At 36.7% G+C, this 17,289-nt stretch overlaps 1 protein-coding gene across 1 annotated transcript in view; it reads right to left on the minus strand.

The window, feature by feature from the left end:
• The window catches only part of LOC128999301 (uncharacterized), a 70,753-nt gene that overhangs the window by 16,467 nt on the left and 36,997 nt on the right, over positions 1 to 17,289 (minus strand). Inside the window, exons 4-9 of the mRNA XM_054425725.1 lie at positions 16,129 to 16,348; positions 12,322 to 12,395; positions 7,122 to 7,325; positions 6,453 to 6,577; positions 5,689 to 5,773; positions 4,472 to 4,567 (exon numbers count right to left, since the gene is read on the minus strand). Coding sequence (XP_054281700.1) covers positions 4,472 to 4,567; positions 5,689 to 5,773; positions 6,453 to 6,577; positions 7,122 to 7,325; positions 12,322 to 12,395; positions 16,129 to 16,348 — 804 coding nt within the window. The remainder of the gene's footprint in view (positions 1 to 4,471; positions 4,568 to 5,688; positions 5,774 to 6,452; positions 6,578 to 7,121; positions 7,326 to 12,321; positions 12,396 to 16,128; positions 16,349 to 17,289) is intronic.

Raw genomic sequence — 17,289 nt, forward strand, 5'->3', positions numbered from 1 at the left:
AGAAACTAGTTCATTATAAACCCTTATCAGCTGATAAGTTCCTCGGACACTCAGTCTAGTGCCCATTGACGTCACGTCACAACTTGGACTCATGAAGAATCACTCCTTCGTCACATGTGTGTGTTCAAACTTTGTGCTATCTGATAGGTTTTTTTACAATTTTGCTAAATCTTTATCGGTGAGTGTGTGGGTGATTTCCTTTCATGTTCTTAGTAATGAGCTGACGGTTACACGAGATCACAAAAGAGAACCGTTGCCACGTGATAACTGGGAAATACACAATCACACGGACTGTCAGGTGTCCTTGGATGTAGTGATTCATTAGATCAGTGTTTCAATTAGTTTAATGAACATGTTTCACAATATCATCAGACCTTTGAGTGTTAATGTGAATGGCGAGGTTGCATGTTCATGGTGAAAGTAGATAAAAATATTTGAAAATAATTTCAAACTAGAACTTTCAAATTAGGTTTTAGGGTAAAAAAACCTATAATCAATAAAAAGTTTCAAATAATCTTCAAGTAGGTACAAAGACATAAAAAAAAAATTATGAGCAATTACATCTCCTGTACATTGTCTAAAAATGAAATACAAATACTAACATTTTGACACTTAAAATGAAAAACAATGATAAAATTGAGTGGGTTTCAAAAATAAAAACTGGCTATTTTACAAAAGAAATATTTAAACTAACAAAAACATTTTAAAAACTGGACAGCAAATAATATAAAGGAATATGAATATAGGTCTTGGAGCTTTAAATCGATTAAGATTACATAACAGTTATCTGTTTGCTTATCTAACCGCAATAAATAATGAAATGGAGTTGTTTTTCTAGGCATTGTAAATTTCTTCTCTTCAGACTTAGAGGAAAGATAGCACATACAAAAGTTAGCCTAAAGATTTCTTTGTTAGACAAAAATGTGGCCTTCAATGTTTAGCATTGCCTCCCATTCTTTATTATTCGAAGCTGAGCTGGGAGAATTTTTAGACTATAGAATCCCTTCTTTTTGGCATGATTTAGACTCGGATCAGCAATTTCTAACAATTTCAGAGGCTGCTAGCAAATGAGAAGGATTTGTTTCCTAATAATTACTAATTATAGATTAAAATGCCTCAGCACCCAGCATCCAACAAGAAAAATTTGTTTTATAAATCAGAGACCAACATAGTAGAAGAATTCTATAAATTAAAAATAAATTAATCAAACAGACAAGAAATGTTTTTCTTACCTAAACCAGTGTTTATGAGAACAATATAGTTCACAAAATATCATATTTATCTAGGGACTAAGACCTACAGAACCTTCAGCACATTTATATAATTTATGACCATGAAATGCCCTCAGTTTTATCAAGGGAAAAATAATTCTAGCATGTCAAGGGTGACGCAGTTAAAAAAAGAGTAATTTGATTTTTTACATTCTATTACACAATGCGTAAAAATTATATAATAACTCTTCTAATATTTGAATTGTTTTGAAAGTAAATATCCCATTTTTCTGGAATATTCAGCACACTTGATAGTGGGAGTGGAAAGGGCATTGACTTATCAATCAAAATATTGACTTGTGTTTTCTGCTGATTCTTAGCTTCAAGTAATAAACAAGTTCAATAACAATAACAATAATAATAAAATTGAGTTAAATTAAATATTTTGACGTTTTGGCCTTTGTTATAGAGAAAAAGAGTATGATAGACACTCATTCATGATAAAACCCAAATATTGTAAAAACTGCTAACATGTATGTGAAAAACAGGAACTATTCTATATTCTCTCTTCTATATTCTTTACTGATGTTGAACATTGTTAAATGTCCATTTATGTTGATTGTTTATAAATATTCTTTTTTTCCTAGACTTTTGTAGCCTTCTTCTCAAAGAATTTGTCTTATAGTGAACTAAAGCACAGTATGGTTGAAAAGGAAGCATATGCAGTCGTGGAATCAATATGAAAATGGATAAAAGTATAATCTGGAGAAATGTGGAACTTGCCCTTGTTATCAACTAGACATCACAAAGTGGGAATTAGATCGAGATGAAGTTCTAAGTTCTTACTCTATCCGATCCTTGCTATGTACTGCCCCAAATTGTACAATGCATGGAAAAATGTTTGGCATCCCAAATCTAAAAATGGTGGTTCCACACCAACCTGGTTGATGACTCTTGGATAAGTGTTTATCAGAAACCCTAAATATGAATGAATAGTGCAGGAGGTGATGTTGTTAGAATGAAACTCTGATTACGGTCATGTTCAGTATCAGATGGGTGAGAGACAATGGGTGTGGAAAAAAGTAAAGAGCAGCTTTTAATAACAATTCAATGTCAGAGAACCACACAATGGAAACAAAAGTTGATCTTAATCAAGATTAATCTCATTCCACGGGAAGAATTATTTAGAAGAATCTAAAACTCAAGCATTTACAAACCTTAGGGATTGATGAAACCACATTACAGAGACAAAGCTGAAGGAAGTCGATTCTTGCTTTAGACCTGTCTTGAACAAACTGACAAATCTCTTATCTCTTGTATGCATCACTAGGAGTAGACTTTCTTTAGTTCTGAAATTTGGGGTATAAGAACTAAAACCTTTAGGCATCTATAATTCCTCTCATTTTCACCCTCTACTATCATTCTCATTTAGATACAAAGGATTTTGTGCTATACAGCCTATCAAAAAGTAGTAAAGCATTAAGCAATGTGCAACATTTTTGATAAAAATACTTTAAATCGTCAAAAGAAGTTCTGATACTGAGAGGTTTTGGAATGCTGTCCCATTATGTTCCCCTACAAGTGGATCCCTAGACACCATTGCCACAAATCATCCTGTTATATCTCCAGTAATATTTACTCATCCAGCAACAAAGCCAAGCTCGGTCCCCACTCACCTGTTTAGTCTCAATGGTGGTGTCTGTACAATGCAGTGTCTCTGGAGAGCACCACCTCACTGGTACTGCTATGTGTCCAGCAATGTAGTACTCGTCCTGCAAATAACAAAGCCAAGCTCGGTCCCCACTCACCTGTTTAGTCTCTATGGTGGTGTCTGTACAATGCAGTGTCTCTGGAGCGCACCCTCTCACTGGTACTGCTATGTGTCCAGCAATGTAGTACTCATCCTGCAAATAACAAAGCCAAGCTCGGTCCCCACTCACCTGTTTAGTCTCTATGGTGGTGTCTGTACAATGCAGTGTCTCTGGAGCGCACCATCTCACTGGTACTGCTATGTCTCCAGCAATGTAGTACTCATCCTGCAAATAACAAAGCCAAGCTCGGTCCCCACTCACCTGTTTAGTCTCAATGGTGGTGTATGTACAATGCAGTGTCTCTGGAGCGCACCCTCTCACTGGTACTGCTATGTGTCCAGCAATGTAGTACTCATCCTGCAAATAACAAAGCCAAGCTCGGTCCCCACTCACCTGTTTAGTCTCAATGGTGGTGTATGTACAATGCAGTGTCTCTGGTGCGCACCATCTCACTGGTACTGCTATGTCTCCAGCAATGTAGTACTCATCCTGCAAATAACAAAGCCAAGCTCGGTCCCCACTCACCTGTTTAGTCTCAATGGTGGTGTATGTACAATGCAGTGTCTCTGGTGCGCACCATCTCACTGGTACTGCTATGTCTCCAGCAATGTAGTACTCGTCCTGCAAATAACAAAGCCAAGCTCGGTCCCCACTCACCTGTTTAGTCTCTATGGTGGTGTCTGTACAATGCAGTGTCTCTGGTGCGCACCATCTCACTGGTACTGCTATGTCTCCAGCAATGTAGTACTCGTCCTGCAAATAACAAAGCCAAGCTTGGTTCCCACTCACCTGTTTAGTCTCTATGGTGGTGTCTGTACAATGCAGTGTCTCTGGAGCACACCATCTCACTGGTACTGCTATGTCTCCAGCAATGTAGTACTCGTCCTGCAAATAACAAAGCCAAGCTCGGTCCCCACTCACCTGTTTAGTCTCTATGGTGGTGTCTGTACAATGCAGTGTCTCTGGTGCGCACCATCTCACTGGTACTGCTATGTCTCCAGCAATGTAGTACTCGTCCTGCAAATAACAAAGCCAAGCTCGGTCCCCACTCACCTGTTTAGTCTCTATGGTGGTGTCTGTACAATGCAGTGTCTCTGGTGCGCACCATCTCACTGGTACTGCTATGTCTCCAGCAATGTAGTACTCGTCCTGCAAATAACAAAGCCAAGCTCGGTCCCCACTCACCTGTTTAGTCTCTATGGTGGTGTCTGTACAATGCAGTGTCTCTGGTGCGCACCATCTCACTGGTACTGCTATGTCTCCAGCAATGTAGTACTCGTCCTGCAAATAACAAAGCCAAGCTCGGTCCCCACTCACCTGTTTAGTCTCTATGGTGGTGTCTGTACAATGCAGTGTCTCTGGTGCGCACCATCTCACTGGTACTGCTATGTCTCCAGCAATGTAGTACTCGTCCTGCAAATAACAAAGCCAAGCTCGGTCCCCACTCACCTGTTTAGTCTCTATGGTGGTGTCTGTACAATGCAGTGTCTCTGGAGCGCACCATCTCACTGGTACTGCTATGTCTCCAGCAATGTAGTACTCGTCCTGCAAATAACAACGTCGTCTTACTCAGATCTTCAAGGGATGTCACAATTATTTTAATACAATACACTCCCGATTAACCAAGGTTGTGGGGACTGAAACCACATTGGTTACCGATAATCTAGGATAACACTGAGGTAGCGTAGATTTTTAGGTTAGGTGTTATGGAACAACATTATGAATTCAAATACTTTAAATAAATATGTTTTAACAATAGGTAGCAAACAAAAAATGATCAAATAGAATTTTAATAAAAACATTTTTTTTATTAGGTGGTGTTATTAAAGAAATTAAAATACGAACATGCTCAACAATTTTTTAATAGTCTTGAAAGAAAGTATTTGAAACAGACCATGGATCTTTCTAGTTTAAAAATAATAAAATTATATTTGGTTTGAGTTTCACCTGAGCTATAACTCGACACAATCATGTCTACATCAGTAGATCATGAAAATATAAACAGTGGGATATTTTCATAATCTAATGATGTGAACATGATTTGGCCGAAAACGACCTCGGAAAACTTAAGGGATCGGCTAATTGGGAGTAAACTGCAGCATATTTTACGGTGAGATTCATAACTGTAGTAATGAGGGGAGCAAAAGTCTAATAATTGGGGAAATGGTGTTCAGATATCTTGAATACTTGATTAAATTACTCAATCACAAATATACTATGAATATGGAATCATTTGAGAAAAACCTAATTTCATTCAAGTAAATGCATATTATTAATTCATTTTTTCAACCCATTTAAAGTTTTACTATTTTGAAATTTAAAGAAAAATACATCATGTTGCCAAAAATGTATTTAATACTTATCATACAACTAATGTGTTATCCATGGATAAACATTGAACACGATTCCACGGTTAACCCATAAGCATGTTTCCTCTATACCTTACTTCTCTATGGATGTATAGAGCAAAATAGTAATCCAACTTTCAGATTTCTTGCTAAATAAAGCTGAGGTTAAAGCTGACAGCGGCAGGAGCTTCCAGGGAATCCAAAGGGAGGTGAAAAACAACCATCCAATGAGGTTTCAACACCTATTTGGCATGTATCAGAGCAGGTATGGTTGTTTTGAGTCTATTAACTTGAGTAGTGAATGTGTGCCACAATTACCTTGTAAGTGTCTATGCTGGTGCCGTAGTCCCCAACTTTGACAGTCAGATCTGAAGTGACTTGACAGTTTCTGGCTGCCAGGTCTCTGCAATTCATACACAAGATGTTGCATTACTTAACAATTCATCAGAGAATATAATCATCACACAATTCTGTGGTTTGTGGCGTTGTTCTGCCCGGTTCACTCATATTATATGAGCTCTAGATAAACAGAATAAATTTGTTGGTAGAATCTCCATATTGGAAATAAACAAAACAAATAATGGTGCAATCAATTGTTACAGTTATAACAACAATTATTTATCTGAATATTTAACTCAATAAAACAAAAGTGGACAATTTTTCTTACACTACATTTGTCTTGCATTGTCTCCTTCACATTTTTAATGAAATTCCATAAATTTTTTACAGAAAGATGTGTTCCGTGTTAAAGACTCAGTTACATCGGCTTTGGCAGAAATGCAACACTTTTAAGAAAGATATTTGTGAGAATTTAAGACAAAAACTATTGAGATACACCTATGCAAAAGTATTTCACTAAAGGTAAAAAGACAAAAAAAGGGAGTTAAACCACAATCACAGTATAATCGACAACTTTCATTCGCGCATCTTTGCAGTCTTTCTGCGATAGCGAAAGTAAAAGCTCGGCTCAGCTCGATACGACCCAAGCTTGACCCGAAAATGATTTCTGGCCCGACCCAACCTGAATATATTGAGGACTTGCAGACCCCTACACTAGCTAGTTACATTCGTTTGGTACTTACGTGTGTACGAAGCCGTTAGTGATCATATGTCTCAGTCCTTCCGTCACCTGACACATGACAGACAGACAGACACCTTCCTCTGACAACACAGTGTTGCCACTACGCAGGAAACTCTTCAGGTCACCCTGCAAAATCCATTATTCAAAAATTACCCAGCTGTGTTATATTCACTGTCAAACAATAAAGTGAGAGAATCATTTTACCAAGTTCAATGTTGTGTTTTGTATTTTTTATTTTAAACCTTCCAATAAGTGAAAAATGGACTGTAGAACTACGATCACAGTCATTAAGACTCTTCTAACACTTAGTCTATGGTCTTGAGAGTAATAAGCTGATGTAGCTCTATTGTGTTAAAATATTCCATAAAAGCCAAAAAAAGTAAACGTACTGTATTGCATGTAAAAAAAGAAGAGGGACCGAATTGGATCTTGTTTAGGCATAATCTTGTAGATCTGAGGATCATTATGGACAAACATCAGATCAAAGTGTACCCAATGGATAAACCAGTTTAATATAAATGCCATTTTTGGTTATTTTGCCCGGTAATAAAGGACCAAACCGCCGTACCAGTGAACAATACCCGACTTGGGACACAGACCCAGCCTACATTGGTTCAGCATAGGCTGTCCGGAATTTATAGCATCCTAGGATGTGAAGTCTTAGACTCACCGCACAAGCCTCCATCAGCACCAGGTACGGCTGAGTTTCCAGACAGCGTCCCACCAGACTCAGCACGTTCCTGTGGTCCAGGTCCCGGTACTGCTTAACCTCGCCCAGGAACAGCCGCTGCTCTGCTGGTGTCGCATCCTCCCTCAGTATGCGTACCATCACCTTGTGTCTGGCATCCGGTGCAGTCACCTCTCCCTCCACCACCTGACAACAAGCAAATATAGATAAAACCCTCCATAAACATGATAACAATCTTGCAAAACCTGAAAAATATTTTCAAACCTTGAAGCTTTATCCCAACTGGTCAACCTCAAACTCCTAATTGTTTTTGAAGGTTAATCTTAATCACAATGACCGTTTAAAGTACCTAGGAATCACTTTGTATAGAATTTTAACGTTGAAGAGCCATTAAAAAAAGATGATCAAATGTTGTACACCAACACCTACAAGGGGAGCCTTTGTCCTACTGCTTTATGCCTGGTGTATTCTGGAACTGAATACTGCTGTGCCTTGGAACTGAACAGTATTGATGTACGAGTTAGACGACCAACTACATAACACATGAGAGCAATTTTATTACAAGCACTCTAATGACAACTGTTCTCCTTGAATCACAGTACTTTGCACTATAGTTTCATCCAAAATCAGACGCAAAAACAGCTTTAATTGAATATAAACAAAGAGATCTTATCTGCACAATATATCCTTACCCATGTAGAGGTTACTTAATTAGGAGTAGTCTATAAACCACCAACAAACAGGCACCAAGTTGATGGAAGGTAACTGCTCTACCAGAAAATAAATTGGATTAAATTTTTTTTTTAAGAGGTTGGCGGCCTCTTTTAACTTTGCATTTGCCCGTCCACATAGACTAAGCGCCCGTGCGTGGATCGTTTACAGCAAAGCAAGGAGTGGGCTGGTACAGTACAAAGGTGGACTGTACTGATAAAATGTTATCGGCAGTGACCAGGATCCGAACCCTCGACATCGCTGCCTTGGGCCCGAAGTCTGCGACGCTACCGACTGAGCCACCGACTCACATGACGGGCTTCTTACAATTTCGTCAATTGTAAAACTAATCCTAACCATAGGGTCATTGACTGTTCACACGGTCAAGTTTTGACACATTCCAGTAAAAGCTATTTAGGTAGTTATTAAATCCAAATAGGCTATGTGGAAATCTTACTAATAAACTTTATTTAGTTCCATTTTTATGTCCATGAAAAATGAAAAGATGACAATAAACCACACAAAGTTAGATTTAGGAGTGGAAAGCGAATTAAAAATATTTATGCTACAGATTTGTGTAAAGTAGCCATCAAACTATGAACAACAAACAGGAAGCAAGCTGAAGATAACCTTGACTTGGACTCATCCTGAGCCAGCTGAGCCACCTGAGGTGAAGGTAGGAGTGAAGTCACACAATAAATCACAAGGAGTGATTGTATAGTCAATCTTTCTTAAATAAATATCTTTTTTATAGAGTCAATCAACTCTATAACTGTCAATGTCCTTTTTTCTCAGACAGACTTAATTTGCAAGTTCTAAATTATCACCTCAACAGCTTCAACTAACAAAGGATATCCAAAAGACTGTTTGTTAACCCTGTATCTAAGTGATGTCAATTTTCACACCTGAAGTTTTAATGAGTGTTCTGCAGTTCCAACACAACTGACATTGGAGTTTGATGTTATATGATAAGCTAGGTCTACCCTAGGAAAAGACTCGGTAGAACCTAAATTAAAAAACGTGTGTTTTAGGTTAGGACTAACCAATGAAGGACGATTGCAAAGGTTCTGTGACATCATTACAAACCTAACACCTGCTTGGTTTAACAAACTCTGTATTCTCCCAGCAAATTCAGCCTTCTCTGAATTTTTCTCTCTTTTTAGTGACCAATTTAATTTGCAATTCCCTATGAGAAGCAAGATGGTTAACCTGAATAGTAACACCGGTGAACCGCGCGTCAAAAAGTGCAATACCTGGTATACTAGTGAGCTTGCAGAATTTAAGAAATATATTCTTCTTGTCCATGAAATTTCAAAAAGTAGGCCGAGCACTCTTCCCTACCTTCGAGAGCTGAGAAAGGAGTATCGCACTTGTCTGCGAGAGGCAAAGCAGTCAGCGGCGGCAGTCAGGATCGCCACCTCGGCTAATCCGTGTAGGGCAGCATGGGATTTGATCAACCAGAGCAGACCTAGGGCGGGAGCGGGCGCTGATTTGAGTTTTGCAACCGCAGAGGATTTCAACAATTTCTTTTTGGACTCTGTGGATGGTATTGTTGACTCCATTCCACTAAAGGATAACAATTATTTTGATTGTATTCCAGGGGTACATAATAAGTTTGAGTGGAAAATGGTTAGTGCATTAGAGGTAACAAATGTAGTCAGTAGTTTTAAGTCCTCTAGCAGTAAAGATGTTTATGATATGTCAACTGATTTTATCAAAAGGGTTGTACATGTAATCGCTCCTTTATTGGCCCATTTGTTTAGCTGCTGCCTTCTTGAAGGCGTCTTTCCTGATGTTCTTAAAACAGCCAGAACAGTGCCTGTGTTTAAAAAGGGCCCTAGAAATGTACTAGCAAGCTATAGGCCGGTGTCCCTGATACCAGTGCTAGGCAAGATATTTGAAGCCTTAATGTTAAGGCAGATAAGTGATCACTTTGAAACCCATAACTTGCTAGTCCCTGCTCAGCACGGATTTCGTAGGGGCAAGTCCACTGTAACTGCGGTGGGCTCCCTTTTACAGGTTATTCTTAATGCTTTTGAAGACAAAATGTCAACCTCTGTTGTGTTATGCGATCTGTCACGCGCTTTTGATTGTGTGCCGCATGACCTACTTGTCAAAAAGCTTTCAATGTATGGTGTTGGAGCCTGTGCGCTCAAAATGTTTGAGTCCTACCTTGATAATAGGTTCCAGGTTGTATCCTGGGCTGGGGATAAATCAAACTCTCGAGTGGTAAAGCATGGAGTCCCACAGGGCTCAATCCTTGGTCCCTTCTTATTCATTGTTGCCATGAATGACTTGTATTATGGTGTCTCAAATGATATATTGATGTATGCAGATGATACCACTATTTTTGCCACACACATTGATCATATTATGGCAAAAAATTCTGCTAGCTCATTGTTAAATGAAACGTCTCAATGGTTTGATGGAAATAAATTGGCCTTGAATGCAGCCAAAACTCAAGAAATCATGTTTAGCCTTAATAAAAATGTTTCCAGTGATGATTCTGTAAGACTGCTGGGTTTCACCCTGGACTCGGAGCTTGCGTGGGATGACCACATAGATGCACTCTGTGTAAAATTAAGTAGGGTAAGACATCTTTTGAGGAAGTTGACCTCTGAACTACCTTTTAACTTTTTGAGACTGGCTTTCTTTTCTTTTTTTCAGTCCCATATTGTATATGGCACGCTCCTGTGGGGTCACTCCCCGCATGCTCAGAAAGTACTGCTCCATCAAAAAAAGGCTATCAGAATAATATGTCAGGTTCATTATCTGGAGCATTGTAGGCATTTGTTTGCAGAACTTCGTATTATGACTGTTGTAAATGTATATATTTATCAATCTTTGTTAGCTATTAAGGACATGGAAGAAGATCTGGTTTGTAACAAGGATGTCCACTCATATTTTACAAGAAATAGAAACAATGTACATTTAAGTAGCAATAGATTGAGTAAAACTAATAACTGTTTTCCTGTTACAGGCAAAAAGTTTTACAATGCTCTCCCGGAAAGTGTACGGTCATTGCGGAAGTCAAAATTCACAAAAATTGTAAAAGATTGGCTTGAAACGAATCCTTTTTATGAAACTAAAGAATTTTTTGATGCTCTGAAGGCTGGCCATTGTTTTTAGTTTGTAATTTTATTTTTACACTCAGGTATGTGTCACAGTTTTCATTTTCTTTTGTTTGCCATAACTGCATGGTTTGCTGTTTTGTTTGCTGTGAAGATTAACCATTTTTTATTTCAGCATGGTTTGTAATGATGAACGTTTGATTATTTATATGCATTGGTTTGTTTATTTTAGAATAGTTTGACGTTACCTATTGTATTCATTTACTTAATGGTATAATAAATCTCTTGAATCTCTCTTGAATCTCTTGAATCCCTGACTGGGCTATAGAAGGCTTATCAGCTCAGCCAGCAGCGGACCTCACTATAGAGCTTCCCAGATGAAACGTGACGCTAACACAGTTAATATCGTTAACACATTTCACACTTGGATAGTAGCCTTGGCCTTACGTAAGGAAACTGTACAACGTCCAAAAACTGGACTAATCCGTCCAAACCATCCCTTTCACAGTCTTCCAGAAGCAACACACAAAAACTGTTTCTTTAGAGGCATTCTCATTCACAACAGTTAAGAAACTAAATAGTAGTCAATAAACTGATCTTTTTTTTTATCCAAACAACAATTTTTTTCTAAATATTGACTCATTTAAACAGATGAGGTTTTTTAGACAAGTCCCTAACAAATTCCTGTAGATACTGTAAAACATTCCAAAACAAATTCCATTCTATTAGTCCATCAGAGTAGCCTCAAGACTACACTCCAGATTAAAAGATTTGTAGACGCCCATTCCAAGTGAACCGCAAAAGATGACAATCATATCAAATCAAAATCATTTAATGTTGTAGACATTTTACAATGCATTAAAATCATCACGAAATACATAATGCTGTTATTAACAGCAAATGAATACTTACATTGATGTCAATCAATGATTTCTACCTTTCATTAAGACTTTATAAAAGACCATATTATAGTCATAGGACTCCTTTTATGACAAAATCTTTCTCATCAGTACTAGGCCTACTTATCTCACTTAGTTATCTTACTTTGTAGTCCAAAATTTGCATCAACAGGTTGAGTTTCATTGCAAGCTCAACATTGAACTATTGCACACCTTGACAATGTTGGGATTGCAACAACTAGTCAACACCTTGTTGATGGAAATTTCAAACTACAGACGGAGGTAAGATGGCCTATTTTGTCAATATTTTTTAACCAATCCAAGCAGAAAAGACAACTTACTGTAAACTATTGGAAGAGGAAATCAAATTGTGGCATCCGCCTAAATCAACAATGATGAATTTTGAATCAAATTTGCAACAGGTGTCCAAATAGATATGGATGTCTCATTCAGAAAGTCAATGATAGTAGTCAGTATTCGGTAGTAGAAAACTCAACTCACCCGTCCAAACCATCCTCGTCCACAGTCCTTGAGAAACTGAAGTTGATGTCTCGGAAAATCTGCATCTTTCTTTGCTGTGAACAAAACGGGTAAACTTATTGAAATCCAACAAACAAAATCAGGTTTTAACGATGAGTCGTCTGTTTTCTTTAAAAAGCAGTATAGAGTTGGGATTGGTAGAGTAGGGTGGGTATTAAAAAAATCCCAATGGCAACTCCTATTTGGGGGTGGGTGATGAAATTCAAGTGTGTGACATCACCCTGGTCACGTGTACTGAAGGTTATTTGAAAATTTACAGCCATGAAAAAATATAAGTGATGGAATGTTTAATTCCAGTTAAATTAACTTCTAACATTACTAGCCATAATTTTTTTTAAATTGGTCATATCAAAGTCGGATTTGAGGCATTAATTTCGTTTTTAAAGCTTTTTAAAATTATGTGCTACTTGATAGGGGTTGCCACATTTTGAGTTGCCCCCAGCAACCCCTATTTGGAGGTGGGGGGGGGGGGGTGAATTACAAAATTTGTAGCGGACAAGAAAGCGACCTAATAAAAACGTTTTAAAATACCACCAAAAAGTACTTTACATTACCCTAGTAACGTGTATCGAAGCTCGTTTGAATATATACAGCCGTTCAAAATTAACAAGGGGGAGTATTATGGGACACCCGGTATAATCTTGGGAAAAAATTAACTAAAATTATAAGTGTACAAAAATGCAGCAAATCACAAGTAAAGAATAATTGGATTTACTGTTTAATATAATTTATTTTATGTTGGACTTTGTACTATTGCTTTAAAACGATGAAATACACTTTGTATAAAATACTTAATTGGGTAGTTCATCGTGTAATTGAAACAACAATTCAATACAGTTTTTAACCATTGCATTTTAGCGAATTTCCCTATAGGGAAGTAGCTATTACCGTAGGTCTCATGGTAAGACCTAAGACCGGGACCGATTTACTTTTTCATTTTGATGTCCCCAGAGGCCAAAAACACCATTCGTTCAAATTTTTATACAGGGTGATTTGTACTCAGTGTGACAAAATTTTTTTGGCGTAAGTACAAAGTAAATGAAGTGTGATGATGCATATCAAATGTTCCAAGTCTAAAAATTAGCTTCCCAAAAAATTATTTTATGTTTTTCAAAAATAACTATGCTTTTAAACTTAATACAGCTTACCTGTATATGGATTTGAGTAGATAATGTCATTTTCGTGTTCTACATAAAATTTTGAACAAGAATAATGGAAAATGATGGAGGATCAGTTGTAACAACCCCATTGTAAATAGATTCAAAGATAAAAATTAAGATATTTGATAAAAATTGTAAAAACGATGTCCATTGCATTTTTCACACCCTGTATACAAGAAAGTGTCGGAATATTTTAAAAACTGTGCCATTTTATAAGCTTTCTAACGATATGCTACACTTTTGAGGTTTATGTCTGCTTATGTACTCTTTAATGGTTTGAAGACTACAAAGCATGGTATCTTTAACATTTAAAACACAGAAAGTCGGCATGTATTAAGCAAAAGTTGTATTTTTGTTTCAGCTTGAACAGTAAAAACAGTAAAAAAGTTCCCTGTTTTCTGGTATTCAAACCACTAAAACAAACAAAAAAATATCTAAACCTCAATAGTGTAGCATATGGTTGGAAAGCTTATAAAATGGCGCAGTTTTTAACATATTCCGACACTTTCTTGTATACAGGGTGTGAAAAATACAATGGACCATTGTTTTTAAAATTTTTATCAAATATATTAATTTTTATCTTTGAATCTAATTACAATGGAGTTTTTACAACTGATCCTCCGTCATTTTCCATTATTCTTGTTCAAAATTTTATGTAGAACACGAAAATGACATTATCTACTCAAATCCATATACAAGTAATTGAGAAATCGCTGTATTAAGTTTAAAAGCATGGTTATTTTTGAAAAACATAAAATAATTTTTTGGAACGCTAATTTTGAGCCTTGGAACATTTGATATGCATCATCACACTTCATTTACTTTGTACTTACATCAAAAAAATTTTGTCACACTGAGTACAAATCACCCTGTATATCTATATATATGTCCATCCGCACGATAACTTGAGTAATCTTTGTCCGATTTTGATAAAATTTGGTTTGAAGGTGTAAGGCGGGATAAACTTGAATGAGTTCGCGAACCAGCATGATCGGACTATGGGAACGGGGGTTTATGGGGGGTTTTATGGGGTAAAATTAGGTTTTTCCCATTTTTGACCCTAAAACACAAAATTTCACAATTTCTTTTTAAACCATTATGTATAGCTTAAAAAAACAAATAATTTAGTATATTGAAGCATTATTATGCGCCTAATTGTTACGGAGAAAATTAAAAAAAATTGTGATTTTAAAATTCCCATGTTATTCTTATGGAGAATAAGTCAACTATTGTAGTTTGCCTGTTTATGAACATATTTTGATAACAGTTGGAAAATACATTAATTTCTTACTAAACCACAGTTCCTTTTAATATTCTACAAAAAAAAACTTTTTTACCCTCCCTGTTGCAGCAAACCTAAGTACTCATTAAACTAATTCTGTTTAAATAGGGAATAAATGTGATATTTTTAAGGAGACATTTTAGTTTAAATCCAATCAGGAAAATGGAAATTCACTAAGTCTGCAGGTTTGCTGCGGCGGGGGTATTGTAAATTTCCTCACTGTTGTTTTCAAATACTAAAATATAAAGTCTCGGTCAAAAGATTGGACATGTTACGATAAACCTGCCACACTTGAGTCAGACAAGGCCAGGTAGACTGGACCTCTGCCAATGTGTCTTGATCTTCCAATCGTTAAACCAACCATTACTTTCAGTTGAGGACATTCTTAAGTTTAGTTTATAATAAAACTCTTAAGTAGCAAAATTAAATTAAATCCTTCATGAATTTTACTGGTGGAATTCTTGTGAATGTAAATATGACGTTTTTCTCAAAGGGCAACTTGTTTAGCACAAAAACGTTTACAGGATGAAGTGAGTCAGTTAATGAATTACAAAATAATAAAACATCTAAGAAAGTAATTTTCCATTACCAGTCTTATCCGTATAAATAAACTACATACTGTATTGATCTCTATCAATTAACACAATGAACACGGTTGAAAATATGTCCTAAAGTGGTTGAATTGATCAACTTTTGTTGATTGGAATATTTTCAACATTTTATGAGAAAAATTGCAAATTCCAAAATCCTCTGATTAACAAATATCTTACCTAAATAACATTAAAAACGATTTCACCGTTTCCAATTTCATTAAAACTACTTGTTAAGGCTTACTGTAAACAAAATTGATGATTGTCTCAATTTCTATTGAGAGTAAGCATCTAAGAGTCCCACAAAACTTGCATATCTCTATCAGGTAAGGTTTCTCTTATCGCTTCATGTTAACTGGCATCTAATAAATTTACAATATTTGTTCACCAATAACAGATAGCTAGGCTGTGATTCGCAACAGCAATTACCCAACCCTCATAGTAATTACACTTGCAAAATCAATTGCTTACATTCGTATGTTTTTACAGTACATAGGATAGGGCTGAAATCATATGTTACTGATTGAACAAGAAATTCATTCATTTAACTAACTACGGCTAAGGGTATTTTTGGGTCTTAGTAAACCTATACTGTCAAAGGGAATTCACTTTTTCACCAAAAAATATTAATCTTTTTTCAGTTTAGTCAATTGTGAACGGTTTGGAGCTGGGTGAATTTAAGTTGAAACTGTTTGGTTGAAAGTTTTGTTCAGTTTTCCATCTCTGTGCTACTTACAGAACCACTCGTCCAGGTCCCCAGCCTGACAGTGGTGTCCCGGGGGTCGTCTGCGGGGACTCAGCGAGGCGAGGGACGGAAGCGGCTCGAAGGTGACGGGGGTGGCACCCGGCGGAGGGAAGATAGAAAGCTCACTGGACGAGGCGGGGACTAGACCACAGGTGGGGTTGGTGAACGACAGCCCCGTCTGGTGTACGCTGTGTGTGCTGTCTCGGAACTCCTGTAACAATAGTCTTCATTATAGGACTAGCACTGATCTTAGATATAACAACTGCTGAATATGACCTTTGATTGTGTTAGTGTGAACCAAACTGTAAATAGAAACAGAAACAACAATTTTTTTTATTACTCAAATGATGATGATCGAAGTTATCTTGCTATATATCAGGGATTGATTCAAACAATGGGCCTAATGATAAAGTTTATGAGGGAAATCAGTAAGAGTAAAAGATAGCAAAAAATACCCATCAACTGCTGAATATAAGTTATTTAACGTTCAGCCAAACTGTGTTTTATAAAAATCTTTACCCTAAATATTTATTTGTTGTCAAGCAATTACTAAAAATATTTTTTTTTACTGATACATGCAATTTCAAATTTAAATAAACAAGCTTGAATTACATTGCATTACACTAGGTCCACTAGCCAACAGTTTAATCATCGTCAGTAGACGCATACTTGAAAACTCTACAACTTTTAAAACTAAAAAAAATGTATAACTTAATCAATACAGAATAGTACAATCAGATCAGTAAAATGGAATAGGTTTCATACTTCAAGGATGCTTTTTGAAAGAACAGTTTATTACGTAATGGACATGGCAAACAAAAATTATCCCAAAAACAAATATGGAATGTTTTCAATGTTCTGTAGGCATATTACTACTATTACTCCAAAACAATGACACAAGAACCATGCAAGATGATAAATGATCATATGTGACAAAATATGCAGAGGATAATAGAAGTCATTATAATGGAATAATTGATGGCCACAGGAGGCGAGAGAAAAAACCAAGAGAAAACCAAACAAAGTGTCAATGGTTGATTGAGTTTGGCAGATGACAAAAGATCAGTAATGAATCAAAACACCCACTTTGGCTCTCAGATAAGAACTGACAGTGGACTGAAAAAATATTGTTTGTCACTCTAAGCTGGGATG

This window comes from Macrosteles quadrilineatus, unplaced genomic scaffold (genome assembly GCF_028750875.1).
Source record: "Macrosteles quadrilineatus isolate MER2022 unplaced genomic scaffold, UCM_ALF_1.0 Scaffold_8__2_contigs__length_117827958, whole genome shotgun sequence".
Classification (NCBI taxonomy): domain Eukaryota; kingdom Metazoa; phylum Arthropoda; class Insecta; order Hemiptera; family Cicadellidae; genus Macrosteles; species Macrosteles quadrilineatus.